Source organism: Theropithecus gelada, chromosome 19 (assembly GCF_003255815.1).
Source record: "Theropithecus gelada isolate Dixy chromosome 19, Tgel_1.0, whole genome shotgun sequence".
NCBI classification, from domain to species: Eukaryota; Metazoa; Chordata; class Mammalia; order Primates; family Cercopithecidae; genus Theropithecus; species Theropithecus gelada.
The window spans coordinates 40,669,461-40,688,349 of record NC_037687.1 but is presented as its reverse complement, the minus strand read 5'-3'; the positions used below and the strand labels follow the sequence as shown (position 1 = coordinate 40,688,349).

The following is an 18,889-nucleotide window of genomic DNA, read 5'->3' as shown; positions in this document are numbered from 1 at the left end:
GGTTTACACCATTCTCCTGCCTCAGCCTCCCGAGTAGCTGGGACTACAGGCGCCCACCACCTCGCCCGGCTGGTTTTTTGTATTTTTTTAGTAGAGACGGGGTTTCACCGTGTTAGCCAGGATGGTCTCGATCTCCTGACCTCATGATCCGCCCGTGTCGGCCTCCCAAAGTGCCGGGATTACAGGCTTGAGCCACCGCGCCCAGCCTCCAAGCCCTTCTTTAGCTTGGTCCCTTCAAACCCGGAGAGCTGACCAGTGAGGCAGATCCCTTGCTTTTTTCTGGGTTGTATCTCCATGTCCCACAAAACCAACCTTACTACTTCCTCCAGTTCTCCAGGAAAATCTTGGGTGTGGGTCAGAGCTGCCCAGTTGCCTGCTCCCTGCTCAGATAGGTCAGGTAGCACAGAGTTCACCTAGGTGAGTATGTCCCTAGCTTTGTGTTAGAATCCCCCAGGGCCTTTCTAAAAATAGTGTGAAGCCCAGGTCCTATCCCTGGAGATTTAAAGCTCCCTGGTTGACTCTTCTGTGCACCCAGTGGAGAACCACTTGTCTTGATGCTGACGCTGATTCTGAGTAGGCCCAGGAAGGTGGTGAGGATACTGTTGTGTGACCTACTAGAAGTGGGGAGCTGGGGCTTATAGCTGTGGAAAGCCTGGCCTAGGTCATTGCTTCCTCTCAGGCAGCTGGGAAGGTATAGGGAAGTCCTCCAGCCCGGGCAGCCAGCATCAGTTTCATGGAAGTAAGACCTGAGGCAACACCTAGAAACAGAAAAGCAATATTCAAAGGGTTCCTGGAACAGGGAAGAAGAGGTCCCGGGTTGCCCCTTGTTGTAATCCCTGTTCGTTCTCCAAGTGCTGTCTTCCCTGCCTCTTTGGAGCTAGAACAATAACTATTCCTGGCCCTCTCCTTTGCCCTGATGCTGACTTGGACCAGAAGGCTGTTCCTATGGACAGGAGGGAGGAGACTGGGTTCAGGGGAGCTGAATTCCACTTCCCTCCATTGTCCTGTAACTTCCTGGGAGACATTTCCTACATTTTCTTCCTCCTATCTTCTGAGTCAGTCCCCATATCTAGCAGGTTTAAACTCCTCCCTCTCTGGCTCATTCAGTCTGGGTGGGGAAACTGAGGTCAGGAGGGGGCAATGGCAAGTGAGTCACCAGAGCTCAGTCCTGGCCTCCACCCTCCACTTTCAGGCTCTGCTTGACAGTTCATCAAACAAATTGTGAGCCCCCTGGTCCTCCCCCGTGTCGTGTCGTGTGAGCTGGGGTGAGGCAGAGAAGGTCATGTTTAGAGCCAAACCCTAGCCCCTCTGACTGGTGCCTGAGGCTACTACAGTTGTTGTACCAGGCCAGTACATAAAAATGGGTTTGCTCTTAGGGCAGTCTCATTTGGTCCCTGTAATTTGCCAGGACCCAGGGTCATGACCTGCTTAGCTCGAGTCACCTGGCCAGCTCTGCCCTGCTGCCACTATAGCCAAGGAGGACATTTATACACACAGTCTTCCTCGACCTCTCCATGTTTGCAGAGGCCAGGTTTGCAGCTTGGTGAGAAGCAGCCATTGGTGTCATAGCATTCCCCAGCCTCTTCCCCCATCCGCCCACCTCCAGAATTTCATCATTGCTTGTTGTACATCTAGCTCCAAGGAACCAGAGATGTGTCTGTTTTTGGTAAATAACTGTGTGAAATTCCCCACCCCTGTTGGGAATCTTAACGGGAAGGCCCAGATGTTCTCTTGTACATGAACTGTTCCCACCAGCCCTGAAACAGCATGGGCTTTAGATTCAACCAGGAGCAACAACGGTAATAGTTAAAATGTACTTGAGCACTTACCACATGCCAGACACTTTGCATGATTGTCTCATTGACTCTTTACAGCAACCCTGTGAGTTAGAGGCTTTACAGTCCCCATTGCACAGAAGAGGAGACCAAGGATCAGAGAGGTTAAAGGACTGGCCCTCAATTATATTGAGTTAGGTCGTACAGGCAGAGCTAGATTTTGAACCCAGCAAGTTTGCCTGTTGAACTTGTGCTCTTACTTAGATATACTTTGCTAGGACCTGAGACAGAGTACACCACTACCTTCCAGGGGACCATCTGGGTTCGATTGAGCAGGTATTCGTTGGGCATCTGCTGTGCCTCCACTCTGGGCCAGACTTTTTCTGATCTGGGCAAGAAACTAGAAGTTCCATCCCCACCCATTATTTGTGGCCCCAGCTGGGCTCACCCCAAGGGGTCTGAGGCTGCACAAATTCCTTGGACCAGTTCCAGTACTCACTGATGCTTCTCAGTCATGGGAGGCCCGCCCTCCCCACCACCACCACACAGACACATGAACACACATTTCCCCAGAGCCAGCCTCCATTTGTCCAAAACCACTCTCTGCTTTCTCGGCAGCAGAACAAGGTCCTGCATTGAGCCCAACCCTTGGGGCTGTTCTGTCATGTCCCCTGGCAGTACCAGAGAAGAAGCTGTATCCCTTAGCCCTGGAGTCCTGGCAGTACTCTGGAGTGGGGAAAGGACTAGACAAGGCTTCTCTCTGTCCCAGATGCCTCTGGCTACGCTGCAAGGGCTAAACAACAGCGATTGAGAATGTCAGGGTAGGGCTGGAGGGGCAGGCTGACTCGACTCTACTGGAGAAGAGAGGAAAACACCCGTCATTGAGCCACAGACTGAATACTTACTGTGGGTACGCTCTGTCAGATGCTTTACATGCATCATCTCCCTACATTTTCTCAGCAGCTTTATAATTATTACTTTACAGAGGAGGAAGCATATTGCCCAGACAACTATGTGTGTGTGTTTTTGACTGGGATGCATATCGTTGACTTATTTTTATTTTTATTTATTTTCATTCTTGACTTTCTGTCCCTAATGGGAATCACTATCTTTCTTCTTTCTCATCAAGAACTGAAAACTGTAGGACTAAGTTATCAAACAGGGGTACCACAGAGTTCTTACTGTTTGATCCAGTACCAGGTGGAGTTGGGAGGGCAAGAATGACAAAAGTTCTGTGACTTCAGGAAGGCCTATTGTGCCTTGGAAAATGATCTTTAGATGTGGAGATGGCCTGAAGGACAGTTGCATAATCTTGGCAGCCGGTTCAAGTGAAGACAGACAAGGGAGTGAAGTTTCCTAGCTTTGAGTGGCAGATGCTGAAGGGGATCTGGAAAGCCAGGGAAGAAGAGAGACTTGGGACTGGAGAGATAAAAGGTTGTGAGTAAAAAGTTCCTCCCTAGCTGGGCATGGTGGCTCACGCCTGTAATCCCAGCACTTTGGGAGGCCGAGTCGAGTGGATTACAAGGTCAGGAGATCGAGACCATCCTGGCTAACACGGTGAAACCTCATCTCTACTAAAAATACAAAAAAAAAAAAAAAAAAGCCAGGCATAGTGGCGGGTGCCTATAGTGCCAGCTACTCGGGAGGCTGAGGCAGAAGAATGGCGTGAACCCAGGAGGCGGAGCTTGCACTGAGCTGAGATTGCACCACTGCACTCCAGCCTGGGCGACAGAGCGAGACTCTGTCTCAAAAAAAAAAAAAAAAAGTTCCTCCCTGCTGGGCACCATGGCTCACACCTATAATCCCAGCACTTTGGGAGGCTGAAGCAGGTGGATCACCTGAGGTTAGGAGTTTGAGACCAGCCTGACCAATATGGCAAAACCCCGTCTCTACTCAAAATACAAAAATTAGCCAGGAGTGGTGGTGCGTGCCTGTAATCCCAACTACTGATGGGGGCTGAGGCAGGAGAATCGCTTGAACCCAGGAGGTGGAGGTTGCAGTGAACCGAGATCATGCCACTGCACTCCCAACTTGAACAACAGAGCAAGACTCCATCCTAGAAAAAAAAAAAAAAAAAAATGTAGAGGCACACAGAGCCTGGGTTCAGATCTTAGCTGTGTCGCTTATGGGCTCTGTCACTTGGGGTATGTGACCTCACCTTCCCAAATCTGTTTTCTCATCTGCAAGATGAGCACGCTAAAACAAGATTAAAACAGGGATGAAAAGCAATCATATTTTTAGCCATAGTGTCTGGCACATAGTCAGTGCTCAATAAACAGTATCCTTCATTCTGAATGAAAGTGTTGTATGTTATTGCTATTGTTAGTAATAGCAACAACAATAGTGGTATTGGTTCTACTATTAATTTTAACCAATACTCTAGGCATAGTATGAGTTGATGACTTTGAATGAATGGATTTAGCAGATGTTCTCTTGGCTGGGCACGGTGGCTCATGCCTGTAATCCTAGCACTTTGGGAGGCCGAGGTGGGTAAATCATTTGAAATCAGGAATTCAAGACCAGCTTGGCCAAGATAGTGAAAAAAGTAACAGGCAGGACGCGGTGGCTTACGTCTGTAATCCCAGCACTTTGGGAGGCCAAGGTGGGCGGATCACCTGAGGTCAGGAGTTCCAGACCAGTCTGGCCAACGTGGTTAAATGCCCCCTCCACTAAAAATATAAAAATTAGCCAGCTGTCATGATGCATGCCTGTAATCACAGCTACTCAGGAGACTGAGGCAGGAGAATCGCTTGAACCCCAGAGGCAGAGGTTGCAGTGAGCCGAGATCATGCCACTGCACTCCAGCCTGGGCAACAAAGTGAGACTCCGTCAAAAAAAAAAAAAAAAAAAAAAAAAATTAGCCAGGCATGGTGGTGCATGCCTGTAATCCCAGCTACTTGGGAGGCCAAGGCAGGAGAATCACTTGAACCTGGAGGCAGAGGTTGCAGTGAGCTGAGATCACTGCACTCCAGCCTGTGCAAAACAAAAAACAAAAACTAACAAACAGGTGTTGTCTCCAGGAAGCTTAGAGCAGCAAGCCCCAGGCCAAGAAGATGCACAGTCTTTATAGCCAGGAGTTAGGAGTTGTGTGAGATTCATTTTCCTAAGGCTACAAACTTAAGCAGAATTAGGAGTGTCTGTGAATTCTAGGCCACAGATTTCTAAAGGGATCATTAAGAGAAATAGGGCTACAGAAAGGGCATTTCTGAGTTTGTATGCAAGGCCAGGTGTCCATCCTTCAGGGTGGGCAGAGGAGACCAGAAGTCCATGGAACTTTTTTTTTTTTTTTAAGTCAATCCTGAAGCATGCTAGATGTCCTTGAAATCAAGGCCTAAGGAACTTGGGTCGAAAGACCCTCAGATGTCTAGGTTTCCAAGACTTTCCGTATAGGTTCTTATTCCCAGCCTCTTGGTTTGCTGGGCCTGGAGATTTGGCTTGTGCCTTTAGAATATCTGTGTGTATTTGAAACGAGGGAGACACAGTGAGATATAATAACCACCATACTAGTAAAAGCAGCTAGTGTTTACTGGGGACTTACTATATGCTGTGGCCTGACATAATTCATGGCAGCCATGCCAGGTAGAAATGATTCTGGGCTCTACTTTACAGATAGAGAAAATAGAGCTCAGTGAAGTGATCACACTTGCCTAGAGTCACATGGCCAGTAAGTGGTGGTGAAGGGACATATGCCACATCTCTGCCTATTCCTTTTCATCACCCATTCCTTTGGAGTCCTAGCTCTGTCTGGTTAGAACCAGCTCCTGTGCCCATTTCCAAGACTTCACCATTAGCACATCTCTCAGAACTCCTTTGTGAGATATTTGTAAATCATCACCTTGGCTGCAGGTGTGAGCTCAGTTGCCCAAGGGTGACAGCATAGTTGGCCTCAGACCTAAATCTTTGTCTCTTTTCCCAAGTATTGGTATTCTTTGTCTTTCTCCTTGTCCTGTCAGCATTATCTCCATCTTCCACCCTGTTTAGCTAGTCACAGAAGTGCTAATGAGGTTTTTTCTTTTCCTTTTTTTTTTTTTTTTTTTTTTTTTTGAGATAGAGTCTCACTTTGCCCCCAGGCTGAAGTGCAGTGGTGCAATCTCGGCTCACTGCAGACTCCACCTCCCAAGTTCAAGCAATTCTCCTGCCTCAGCCTCCCAAGTAGCTGGGATTACAGGCATCTACCACCATGCCTGGCTAATTTTTGTATTTTTAGTAGAGACAGGCTTTCACCATGTCAGCCAGGCTGGTCTCCAACTCCTGACCTCTGGTGATCCACCCACCTCAGCCTCCCAAAGCACTGGGATTACAGGCGTGAGCCACCGCGCCTGGTGCTAATAAGGTCTTTGAGGGGGAGAGTCAGACTTATAACAATTCCTACCCAAGCCTTCCTTGATGTGGCCAGCCTGGGGCCATATTCTTAGGGACCTCCCTTGTGGGTTGAAAAGGGAAACCTGGCTTATCTCCACAGGTCCTCACACAGTGGGATAGAAAGGAGAGGTCGAGATGACCATGGCATGGAACAGCCAGGGGATGCTTCCTGGAGGAAGGCAGTAAGTTAGGCCATCTACAAAAGAGAATTTGTATAGGAGGAAGGAGGTTCTTGTGGGCCAAATCCTTGAATCTCAGCCAAGGTGTGGAACTTGGATAAATACATACTGTGGAGAGAACCCCAGGAAGATGGGGAGATATCCTGAGCTGAGTCTTTATCTGGAGGAATGGGAGATGGATGGTTCCCTGGAAATGAAGGTGATGTTAGGCTAGGAGTTCTTGGACTTGAGTCTGTTGGTGCTTGCTGGTTGCCATTATAAACTCCTGGTCAGGAACATGACATCCTGTTGTGATTTAGGAAGATAAATGCATCTGGATGTATGGGATCGACTGGAAGGGGAAAATCTAGAAGCAGAGAGACCAGTTAAAAAACAATAGCAAGCATTTATTATGTTGCCAAACCACTTTCCGTTCTTTGCTAGCTCATTGAATCTCAAAGCAACACTGTGAATTGGGTACTGTAATTATCTCCAAAATTTCACAGATAATTTGGTGCCCAGTGAGGTTCAAGGTAACCTACCAAGATCCAACTAGTAAGCTGGGGTGTCTAGACCATCTGATTCCAGAGCCCAAGCTTTTAACTACCATATAGCACTGCCTTCTCCATTCAGAAAGGAGGAGACTGCTTTTTGACAGGGAAAATGGCATAGAGACCATGAAGAATGGAGAAGGGGTCATGGAGATAAAGCATGAGAGCAGGCCTGGGGGCAGGAGGAGTTCAGATTCCAGAGTAGCAAGTTTGGCTGATTGGGAGGCACTGCAGGTTTTTGAGAACAGGAGTGATAGAACGAAGAAAAATTACTGTACACCAGGTATGGTGGGCGCGTGACTGTAGTACCAGCTACTTGGGAGGCTGAGGCAAGAGGATTGCCTGAGTCCAGGAGTTCTGGGCTGTAGTGTGCTGTGCTGATTGGGTGTCTGCACTAAGTGTGGCCCCAATATGGTGACCTCCTAGGAGCAGGGGACCAGCAGGTTGCCTAAGGAGGGGTGAACTGGCCCAGTTCAGAAATGGAGCAGGTCAAAAGTCCTATGCTGATCAATAGTGGGACTGCACTTGTGAATAGCCACTGCACTGCAGCCTGGGCAACATAGCGAGACCCCATCTCTTAAAAAAAAACAATAAGACAAAAATTACACCAGAGGCAGGGTCAGTGTGTTTGATCTCACCTATATGAGGGATAAGGTTGGGAGTTATGAAAAGAAGATTGTTATGAAAAGGAGATTGGAGCTGAGGGAGTAGGCCATAGGCAGTGCTCTCAGGTGAACAGGAGTACCCCACCCTGGCTCTCCTAACATTTCTTCTTATCCCTTCTGTAGCCATCGTCAGCCAGTGGCAGCAGGAGTCCAAAGAGAAGGTGGTGTCCCTCCTGCTGTCCCACCTTCCCCTGCTTCAGCCAGGCAACACAGAGGCCAAGTCGGAGTACATGAGGCTACTGCAAAAAGTGCTGGCCTACTCAATCGAGAGCAATGCCTTCATCGAGGAGAGCCGCCAGCTGCTTTCCTATGCCCTCATCCACCCAGCCACCACACTGGAGGACCGCAACGCACTGGCCCTCTGGCTGAGCCACCTGGAAGAGCGGTTGGCTAGTGGCTTCCGCTCCCGGCCAGAGCCCTCCTACCATTCACGCCAAGGCTCAGATGAGTGGGGAAGCCCTGCAGAGCTGGGCCCTGGGGAGGCAGGGCCAGGCTGGCAAGACAAGCCACCCCGGGAAAATGGACATGTGCCCTTCCACCCGTCCAGCTCAGTGCCGCCAGCCATCAACAGTATTGGGAGCAATGCAAACACAGGTAAGTAGTCTTTACTAGGAGCTATTTTAAGAACATTATACGTATAAACTCAAGATTCAAAGCGAGGCAGTCTGGCTGTAGAGCTCATACTCTGAACTACTATGCTACACTACCTCCACCAAAAAGTATCCCTCCTGGAGATGCTCAGCCCTCACGAAGGGGAGGGGCCACCCATGCAGGGTGCCTATAAATTTCTCTCTCTTAATACCTTCTGTGCTCCCCATCGTGGGGACCTCAGCAGCCATTAAAGGACCAAGATTGAACAGTGTTGATAGAAGTTTGGACCAAAAGAGGAAAAGGAATTGGGCATTCCAAGTAGAAGGCACAGCATGAAATAAGCACAGGGGTGGAACATTAGAGAGGACAGTATACAGACGGATCTGACTGGGGCGGATTTGAATGAGTAATAAGAGTAGCAGAGACTTGTGCTTACTGTGTGCCTATCCCTCTGCTAAGGACTTCATGCGGAAAGGGAGGCAGAGAGGCAAAAGAAGTGACTTGCCCAAGATCACACAGAGGCGACAGAGTCAGCATCAGGATTTGAACTCAGGCCTGTCTTTACCCTCAGACCTCAGTGTGTGAAGGCCACATTCTGGGGGGCATTGAAGGACAGGAGAAGCTTTTGGATTCCAGGCAGTTGCAGGAAACAGGAAATCATTAAAATATTTTTGAGTGGGGAGCAAGGATTGGCCTTTGAGGGCAGGCAGCTTGGGTTTGGGGTGCTGCCAAAAACAGATCAGGATTTCTTGGAGAGTGCAAGGCCTTGGAACTCTGGCTGGCGTTCTTGTTTTTGTCATTCTCATGCTGTGGCCAGCCTCCACCCCAGTGCAGAGCCAAGCAGGGCTCCTCAGGAACTGCACGATCATTCCAGTCAGGGTAATTTCCTGCCTCTCAGCCTCGCCTGCCCACTTCTTGGCTGAGAAGGGAGAAAGAAGTAGGCCAGAGACACCAAAACAGGCAAAAAGGCCTGTCTTGAGGATTCCCCAGTCCCCCAGGGCCCAGAGTGTGCCATGTTCCCCAGGAGTGCTGAGTGGGGACAGAAGCCAGGGCTGAGGGAGTCTAGAGGCTGAAGAACTCCTGGAAAGAGGGCCCCGATACTCTGGGGTAGGGCAGAAACTTATTAGGGGTGGGCCACTGCCTTGCCCTGTCCCTCAGGTGACTTCCTAGCCAGGAGCATCAGTGTTGTCACAGCTGAGGGAAGATGCTCTGGGGCCTGCAGCAGGCTAGACCTCCTTCCTGTGCTGGGTGTCACTGTAGCACTGGCAGGAACCCCAGCCTTTCCATCAGAAACAAGGCTTGGGCTCTGTCTCAGCCTGTCAACTCCCGTGGGAACTGGGGCAAAGGGCTTCAGCTCCCTGGGCCTTGGTGTCCTCACCTACCCAGGGTGAGGCTCGTTGGCTTTGTTTCATTTCTTTTGGCTAGGCTGACTTGGGGTACTTCTGGATGTCATAGGTGGAGCTCACAGGCCCTCTTAGCACCCTTTTGTCCTTTATCAAATCATCAAACTTCATTGGAAGGACTTGTGTATGTCATGCTCTGTGCCTGATCATGGGATTGCAGAAGTAATTGGGCTGGGCTGCCATTCTCCATGGACCCACAGTCCAGTGCAAGAGGGAGGCTAGCGAGAAGGGCAGCAAGCGCCAGGCCTGAGGCAGCAGCAGAGGGGTACGTGACCAAGGCATGAAGGGAGAAGTGGCTGATGGAGAAGAGTTGGAGAGGTGAGCAAGGCAGAGGGAAAAGCACAGATAAAGGTCTGGGAGCTCATGGGAACCTGCCCTGTCTTGGGAGTGGTTAAAAATCATGTTGGAGGCCGGGAGTGGTGGTTCACACATGTAATCTCAGCACTGGGAGGCCGAGGCGGGTGGATCACCTGAGGTCAGGAGTTCAAGACCAGCCTGAGCAACATGGAGAAACCCCCGTCTCTACTAAAAAAATACAAAATTAGCCAGGCGTGGTGGTGGGTGCCTGTAATCCCAGCTACTTGGGAGGCTGAGGCAGGAGAATCGCTTGAATCCGGGAGGCAGAGGTTGCAGTGAGTCGAGATCACGCCACTGCACTCCAGCCTGGCGACAGAGCGAGACTCTATCTCAAAAAAATTAAAAATATATATATATACACACACACACACATATATGTACATATACACACACGCACATATATAAAAAAACACACACACACATATATATATATATTAGCCAAGCGTGGTGGTGGGCACCTGTAGTCCCAGCTACTCGGGAGGCTGAGGCAGGGAGAATTGCTTGAACCTGGGAGGCAGAGGTTGCAGTAGGCCAAGATCACACTGTTGTACTCCAGCCTGGGCGACAGAGCAAAACTCCATCTCAAAAAAAAAGATCAAGTTGGATTCCTTTGCCAACCTCAGACTTGGGATGCACAGAGGGTGTGGAGCATCCTGCAGAAGAGGACCTGGGATCACTCTGAGTCTCCAGGCCTCATGAGGGGCCAGTTTGGGCTCACTGCAGAAAAAAAATGGGAGGTAGTGAGGCCCCATAACGGGGTTGTTGAGGAAGCAGCTTACGTGCTTCCTTCGTTACAAGATATAATGATGTTTAAGATGGGACAGGTTCCTGCTATCATAGGTCTTCTATTCTAGCAGGGGGTACAGTTAATAAGGAAACAAACCAGCTCACGCCTGTAATCCTAGCACTTTGGGAGGCCGAGGTGGGCGGATCACGAGGTCAGGAGATGGAGACCGTCCTGGCCAACATGGTGAAACCCTGCCTCTACTAAAATACAAAAAAATTAGCTGAGCGTGGTGGCAGGCATCTGTAGTCCCAGCTACTCGGGAGGCTAAGGCAGGGGAATTGCTTGAACCCGGGAGGCGGAGGTTGCAGTGAGCCAAGATCGCACCACTGCACTCCAGCCTAGTGACAAGAGCGAGACTCCATCTCAAAAAAGTAAATAAATAAATTTTGTAGAAAGTAAACAAATAACTTGATAATTTCAGGTTGTGATAGGTGCTGTGAGAAAGACAAGACAGTAATGTGATAGAGTGACTGAAATTGGGGCAGCAGAGGTGGGCAGTGACTTCAGATTAAGGGTTTAGGGTAGGCTTCAGAGGAGGTGAGACTTGAGGGAGCCACCCGCTAAGATCAAGAAAGTAAGAAGAAAGAGCGAGTCTAGAAGTCCTGAGGCTGGAACAGCCTTGAGTGTTTCAGGAACAAAGGGGAGTTTGGGAGGAGTTGAAGGCTAGAGAGGCATGAACCAGGTGGTGGGTTGTGGGAGGGGAGAGTTAGAGAGGAGCAGGGACCAGGTCCTGCATGGCCTTTTAGGCATGTGAAAGCATTTGTATTTTGTTCCCCCTATGAAAGGAAGTCACAGGGAGTTGAGCAGGAGTCAAGCTCGGTCACATTTGCATTTTTAGAAGGATCTTTATGGCTGCTGTGAGGGGCGTGGACTATAGGAGGCAAGAATGAAGGCAGGAAACCAGTAAGGAGGCTATGGCAGTAATTCCTGCCAGGGGCACTGGTGGCTTGAGCCAGTGGAACTGGAGAATTTCAGGAAAGTGGCTGACAGCTTGCTGATGGGTTGAGTGTTGGAGGTAAGAGAATGAGGTATATCTGGTAGGTAGCTCCCCTTGGACCCCAGGTCCCTTCCTCTTGGCAGATTACGGGGCCAAACTGCCATCCTGGCACTGACGGCAGGGGGATGGTCTCCTGTGGTTGGGTCCCCAGCCTAATTTTTTGCTTTTCTCCCACTCTGGCCAGGTCTCCCCTGCCAAATCCACCCTAGCCCGCTGAAGCGCTCCATGTCACTCATCCCTACAAGCCCCCAGGTCCCTGGTGAGTGGCCGAGTCCAGAGGAGCTTGGGGCCCGGGCTGCTTTTACCACGCCCGATCACGCACCCCTCTCGCCCCAGAGCAGCGTGGCCTCCTCTGGCAGTGAGCAGACAGAGGAGCAGGGCTCCAGCCGGAACACTTTCCAGGAGGATGGCAGTGGCATGAAAGGTACACCGGGGACAGCAGCACCAAGACCCTTTTCCAGGGGCTTCTGCAGAGCTTAGAGGACAGAAAGGAGCTGTAGCAGACGCCTGCCTACCCCTCTGAGGAGGGGACATGTCTGAAGGGAGTAGATAGTCCCTGCTTTTAGGGCTCAAGACTAGGCAGAGAGACCCCACATCTACCCTAACAAGTTCTGCTCTGACTGGGGAGGAGCCCCGTCTTCGCACACCCCAGTCTGACAAGGAAGTCAGGACACAGCTAACTGATGGAACAGAGGTTCCAGGAAGAGTTTTGGAGCAATCAGTGAGGTCATTGTGGTATACATCCAGCCGAGCAGCTCAGAACGGTCAGGTGTCCTTCCTAGGGAAGGCTGCCTCAGAGGGTCTGGCTAGGCAGATGAAGAAGGAGCTGATGGAATCTTAGCTCCCCGCAACCCCCTCCCAATTTTTTCCATCTTTTGAGGCTTCCTGTGGGTTTAGCCCCACAACTTTTCCTTTACCCTAGTAATCAGGGCCAAACTCCTGACCTTTCACTCTCCCTCCTTTTCCAAAGATGTGCCCTCATGGCTCAAGAGCCTCCGCTTGCACAAGTATGCAGCCCTCTTCTCACAGATGAGCTACGAGGAGATGATGACACTGACTGAGCAGCACCTGGAGTCTCAGGTGAAGCCAAGGGGACCATCAGGGAGGTGTTGGGGGCAGTGCTATTTTGCATTCCTTGCAGCCCAAGCCTCCTCTATCTCCTTGATCTCTATTTGGGTACCTGCAAATATCTCAGCCTCCCATCTCTAGCTTCCTGTCCCCTTCTGCCCTTGTCACAGAATGTCACCAAAGGTGCCCGCCACAAGATAGCCCTGAGTATCCAGAAGCTGCGTGAGAGACAGAGCGTCCTCAAGTCCCTAGAGAAGGTGAGAACTTGGTATCTGCATCTTCAAGGCCAGCCAGCCACTTGGCGGTACCAGTAGACCACAGGCCCTGAGTTGGCCTCCCGACTCCTCGGGTCTGGCCTCTAATAGCCCCAGCCCTAGGGACCCAGACTCCAGGGACCACATGCAAGCTGGCATCAAAAGGCTCACTTGCTGGTAGCTAAGAGGCTCCCCTCCCTGTCTGTCTTGGTGGTTCTAGAATCTGTCTTTTGACTCTACACCTTCTCTCCACTTTTGCTTTTCCATTTCTTGCTGGTCTTTCTGGTAGAGCAGAGTGTCTCTGTCTATACAATCTCTCTTTCCATTTGATTGTTTCTAAACTCATTTTCCTTCCACATCTGATTTGATTTGATCTGATTGATTTGTGTTCCTCATTCCCTTTCCTTGCCACTGCCTTCTGTTTGTATTTTTCCCTGCTCAGTATCTAGATCTGAATCTCTGATTCTATCCTTGGTGGGTCCCGAAGACTCCAACATTAGACTGGCTTTTCGTGAGTTTTGTAGGACTTCACCTTCATGGGAAAGAGGAAATGTTTGTGGGCTTGCAATACCCTTACATGCCTTCTCTATGTGCTGGAACCCAGGGTCCTACCCAGTCTTCTGCAAGCCGTGTCTGACTTTCTGTGTAGATACTCTTTGTCTCTCATTATAGGGTCTGCATGTGACCCCAGCCTGTGTCCTCCCATGCAGGATGTACTGGAAGGCGGGAACCTGAGAAACGCTCTGCAGGAGCTGCAGCAGATCATCATCACTCCCATCAAGGCCTACAGTGTCCTCCAGGCCACCGTGGCTGCCGCCGCCACCACCCCTACTGCCAAGGATGGGGCCCCGGGGGAGCCATCACTGCCAGGTGCTGAGCCTCCCCTAGCCCACCCCGGCACTGACAAGGGCACCGAGGCCAAGGACCCTCCAGCTGCGGAGAACTACCCACCTCCACCAGCTCCCGCTCCCACCGATGGCAGTGAGCCTGCCCCGGCTCCCGTCGCTGACGGAGACATCCCCAGCCAGTTTACACGGGTGATGGGCAAAGGTGAGACCAGCCACAGCCTAGCAGGAAATCCTGAGGCAGAAAGCCAAGTGAACTCAAGCACCAGGGATCAAATCCAAGTTAGATGTTGGGAGCAGGGCTTTATAAAGCCTGCTGGAGACTGGAACACTACAGAGAGTAGCCGAGACAGGGTGACAAGGCCCCTTGCCCTTGGGCATGTCCAGGCTAATGGTGGATAACAGCTCTTCCCCTCAAAGTGTCTCCAGGCTGAGCAGAAATGGGGCAGTGTGTCAAAAGAAATTCCATGTAGTAAAGGGTGAGCAGTTGAGGGGAGTCCATTGATTTCTCTCAGAGGAGACCGAAGTCCAGGGGATGGGGATGGTGAAATTTATCACAGCTTCAGCCTTTCCTAAAGCAGCGTGACGTAGCAGACTTTACGCTTGGATCCAGATTGATCTGGATCTGAATCTGGACCTGGGGCAAGTGACTCAACTCTGAGCTTTAGGTTTCTCAGGCTAAAAATGTCTGTAGTGACAAGATTGTGTAAGGCACTATGTTGTATATCCTCATGATAACCTAAATACCATGGCTAGCACTTAATAGTTGGTACTTACCCAGCCTGAGTCTCCTGTTCCTTCTTGTGCACGAGCCAGCTGGAGGCTGGAACATGGCAGAGGGCATACTAGGGGCTAACCTGCCCTTTCTCATGTCCCCCAGTGTGCACCCAGCTGCTGGTGTCCCGACCAGACGAGGAGAACATCACCAGTTACCTCCAGCTCATCGAAAAGTGCCTGACTCATGAGGTAAGGCCTTCCGTAGCATGCTCAAAAAGGGAAAGGTGGCCAGGTGTGGTGGCTCACGCCTGTAATCCCAGCACTTTGGGAGGCCGAGGCGGGCGGATCATGAGGTCAGGAGATCAAGACCATCCTGGCCAACACGGTGAAACCCGGTCTTTACTAAAAATACAAAAAATTAACCAGGCGTGGTGGCGGGTGCCTGTAGTCCCAGCTACTCGGGAGGCTGAGGCAGGAGGATGGCGTGAACCCGGGAGGCATAGCTTACCGAGACGGTGCCACTGCACTCCAGCCTGGGCGACAGAGTGAGACTCCGTCTCAAAAAAAAAAAGAAAAAAGGAAAGGCTGCCCCATCATTCTCAAGACCATTGTGTTGTATGTGGCCCACAGGGCCTTGCCTGACCTGGTACATATATGCCAGCCCTTCCAGTCTTGTATCTTTCCAGTGTTGGCTTTAGAGGCTTCTTCTCAGAACCCTTGTACACACTCTTCCTCTTTTTTTTTTTTTTTTTTGTTGTTAATGGAGACGAGGTCTCACACTGTTGGCCTGGCTGGTTTTGAACTGACCTCAAGTGATCCTCCCACCTCAACCTCCCAAAGTGCTGAGATTACAGGTGTGACAATTTTCTTTTTTAGAGATGGAGTATTGCTTTATTGCCTAGGCTGGTGTCGAACTCCTGGCCTCAAGTGATCCCCCTGCCCTGGCCTCCCAAAGTACTGGGATTATAGGCATGAGCAACCATGCCCAGCCCGTACATACTCTTTATCAGGAACAGTGTTCCTTCCTCCTCTAGCTATCAGTTCAAAACGTTTATACCTCAGGGACACCTTTACCAACCCCTCATTTTTATTTAGGTTTCTTTTGCTTCCTGTTCTTCTCCCTCAGGGAGGGATAATTTGTCATAGTTATCATTATGTATGTATCTTTCCCTCACAGCCAGACTGTAAGCTCTCTGGGCATGGTCACCTCTGCATCCCAGAATTGCTTGGCACAGGCACAGAGTAGATGAGCAATAAATCTTTTTTTTTTTTTTTGAAACAGAGTCTCACTCTGTTGCCCAGGCTGGAGTGCAGTGGCACGATCTTGGCTCACTGCAACCTCCGCCTCCCAGGTTCAAGTGATTCTCCTGCCTCAGCCTCCCAAGTAGCTGGGATTACGGGCATGCACTACCATGCCCGGCTAATTTTTGTACTTTTAGTAGAGGTGGGGTTTCACCATGTTGTCCAGGCTGGTCTCGAACTCCTGACCTCAAGTGATCCACCCGCCTCGGCCTCCCAAAGTGCTGGGGTTACTGCATGAGCCACTATGACCGGCCAGGCAATATAAATTTGAACAAATGAAGACCGGAAGGGAGGTCTGAAAGAAACATCACCCTCTCTGCTTCACCCGTGCCCTGCCAATTCTAGGCTTTCACGGAGACGCAGAAGAAACGGCTGCTATCCTGGAAACAGCAAGTACTGAAGCTCCTCCGGACATTCCCACGCAAAGCCGCACTAGAGATGCAGAACTACCGGCAGCAGAAAGGGTAGGCAGGTGGCCAGGGTACAGGGTCCTGGCCTCCACAGGCCTTTGCTGGCTAGCAGATCGTGCTTAGAGGGGTGATTGTGTTCTGGGCTGGGAATCCAGTTTTATTCAGTCACTGAGTGACTTTCCCAGAAGAAAATTTCCCACTAGAATAGGATGCCGAGCTGGAAAACAACACATGCCCCATGAGCAGGCCCCTCATATGTACCTTGCTCCTCACCTGTATACAGAGGGCCTGGAAGTCCCGTCTTAGACCAGACAGATAACAGAAATGTCTCCCTTGAGAATTGAAGTTTGGAGAACTGTTTTGAGTGGACAGTGAGGAAACCCTTGTATACTTCCCATCTCCTTCCGGGGGGTACTCTTGGGACAGATGGGGACAGAATGTGTGATGGAGGTTTATGTTCTCTGCTACCACTTGGGGTTGTTGGGGAAGGTGAGGAAGAGGTAGACAGATGGGCCCCATCTACATAAATTAACACCCTGCCTTCTGCTCTCTCACAGCTGGGCGTTCGGCTCCAACTCGCTCCCCATAGCTGGTTCTGTGGGGATGGGAGTGGCCCGGCGTACCCAGCGGCAGTTCCCAATGCCTCCCCGGGCCCTCCCACCCGGCCGGATGGGCCTCCTGAGCCCCTCGGGCATTGGAGGTGTCTCCCCTCGACATGCCCTCACCAGCCCCAGCCTTGGAGGCCAGGGCCGACAGGTAAGCTGACCGGAAGCAGGGGCCATGGCCTCCTGGGGTTGGGGTGGCAGTACCTGGGATGTGTATGTCTGTATACTCTGTGTCTGGACCCAGCTTAGAGGTGGCAGGGGTGGGAGTGGGAGAAGGCCTGTACCACCTCCACCACTCTTGGGTCTGGGCCTCTTCCCCACTCACTACTTTCTCTCTTCCTGGGAACTGTGTAGAACCTGTGGTTTGCCAACCCTGGAGGCAGCAACAGCATGCCCAGTCAGAGCCGCAGCTCTGTGCAGCGCACCCACTCGCTCCCGGTCCACTCGTCACCCCAGGCCATTCTCATGTTCCCTCCAGGTGAGGTGCCCCACCCTTGGGACTCTGCCTGGCCAACACCCTGAGCTGACCTCTCTCTTCTCTCCTGGGTCTCCTGTCCACTGTTCCTTCCAGACTACTTGGGCACCTCTCCCCATACCTTGCAACACTCTACACCCATCTCGCCCAATTGTGGGGGATTGTTTTCCTCCTCTGCTTCAATTTCATCTCTCAGGTTTTGCCCCTACCCCTCTGAATCATCATCTCTCACCCCTTACTCCCACCCCATCTCATGTTTCCCCCCCTCCATGTCATAATCTTAGTGTCTGTGTTGGTCTCTGTCATCATCTCTTTCTTTACAAGATCATTGAATACTCAATTTAGAAGGGGTTGAGGGGATGGGACAGTTAAAGTATGAGATTTCTGTGGAAGGGAGTCCTGCCCATCAGCCTACCAGCATTCTTTCACATGCCAGGTGACCACACAGGAGCCAGTGGACTTCACCTCTTAGAACAGGTGTTTGAAGTGAGAGGGTTGTTTGATCTCTGCTTACAGACCATCCTGGAGATGGGAGAGCAGAAGTTGGGCCAAGTGCAGGCACAGTAACTCACACCTGTAATTTCAGCACTTTTGGGAAGCTGAGGCAAGGAGATCGGTTTCAGACCAGCCTGAACAACACGGCGAAACCCCATCTCTACAAAAAAAAATACAGAAATTATCTGGGCATGGTGGTGCACACCTGTAGTCCCAGCTACCCGGGAGGCTGAGGCAGGAGGATCATTTGAGCCCAGGAGGTCAAGGCTGTAGTGAGCAGAGATCGTGCCACTGCACTGCAGCCAGGGCAACGGTGAGACCCTATCTCAAAAAGACGTTGGGCCAAGTTGGTGAAAGGAAGATTAGAGATTTGCTAGCCACAGGTCCCTGCCCTGCTCAACAAGTGAGGGGTTGACTCCTCCACATGGTGCTGGGCACTGGGACTGCAGAGACAGATAAGGCTGGTCTGGAATGGGCTGACTAGAGAGAGCATGGATTTGCAGAATTCATGTCATAAACTGCCAAGTCAGCCAGGAGTCTTACTTGATGAGGTTGTGTGGACAACCATCTGTTGAGGCCATGGGAACCCATTCATCATGTTCATCCTAGCAGAGGGCTTGACACACATCTGTAAATGATCTTAAACAAGCAGGTGGATGAACCGCAGGAATGAACAAGAACCATTCTCTTTACCAGTAAGCTATGTCCCAGGCTTTGTCAGACAGCTCTCCTGCACTGATTGACTCCTCCCAACTGTATGTGTAAGGACTCTGATGTTATTCATCAGTCAGCAATCTGAGACAGAAAGGTTTTGCCCAAGTTTAAAAAAAAAAATTTTTGCCGGGCGCGGTGGCTCAAGCCTGTAATCCCAGCACTTTGGGAGGCCGAGATGGGCGGATCACAAGGTCAGGAGATCAAGACCATCCTGGCTAACACGGTGAAACCCCATCTCTACTAAAAAAATACAAAAATCTAGCCGGGCGAGGTGGCGGGCGCCCGTAGTCCCAGCCACTCGGGAGGCTGAGGCAGGAGAATGCCGTAAACCCGGGAGGCGGAGCTTGCAGTGAGCTGA

At 50.9% G+C, this 18,889-nt stretch overlaps 1 protein-coding gene across 4 annotated transcripts in view; it reads left to right on the top strand.

Moving 5' to 3' along the window:
• The window catches only part of SAMD4B (sterile alpha motif domain containing 4B), a 42,090-nt gene that overhangs the window by 19,580 nt on the left and 3,621 nt on the right, over positions 1 to 18,889 (top strand). For all 4 annotated transcript variants that reach the window (XM_025366563.1, XM_025366562.1, XM_025366560.1 and 1 more), the window contains 9 exons: positions 7,635 to 8,105; positions 11,831 to 12,070; positions 12,617 to 12,726; positions 12,885 to 12,971; positions 13,679 to 14,018; positions 14,694 to 14,779; positions 16,178 to 16,296; positions 16,800 to 16,998; positions 17,202 to 17,325. In XM_025366563.1, coding sequence (XP_025222348.1) covers positions 7,635 to 8,105; positions 11,831 to 12,070; positions 12,617 to 12,726; positions 12,885 to 12,971; positions 13,679 to 14,018; positions 14,694 to 14,779; positions 16,178 to 16,296; positions 16,800 to 16,998; positions 17,202 to 17,325 — 1,776 coding nt within the window. The remainder of the gene's footprint in view (positions 1 to 7,634; positions 8,106 to 11,830; positions 12,071 to 12,616; positions 12,727 to 12,884; positions 12,972 to 13,678; positions 14,019 to 14,693; positions 14,780 to 16,177; positions 16,297 to 16,799; positions 16,999 to 17,201; positions 17,326 to 18,889) is intronic.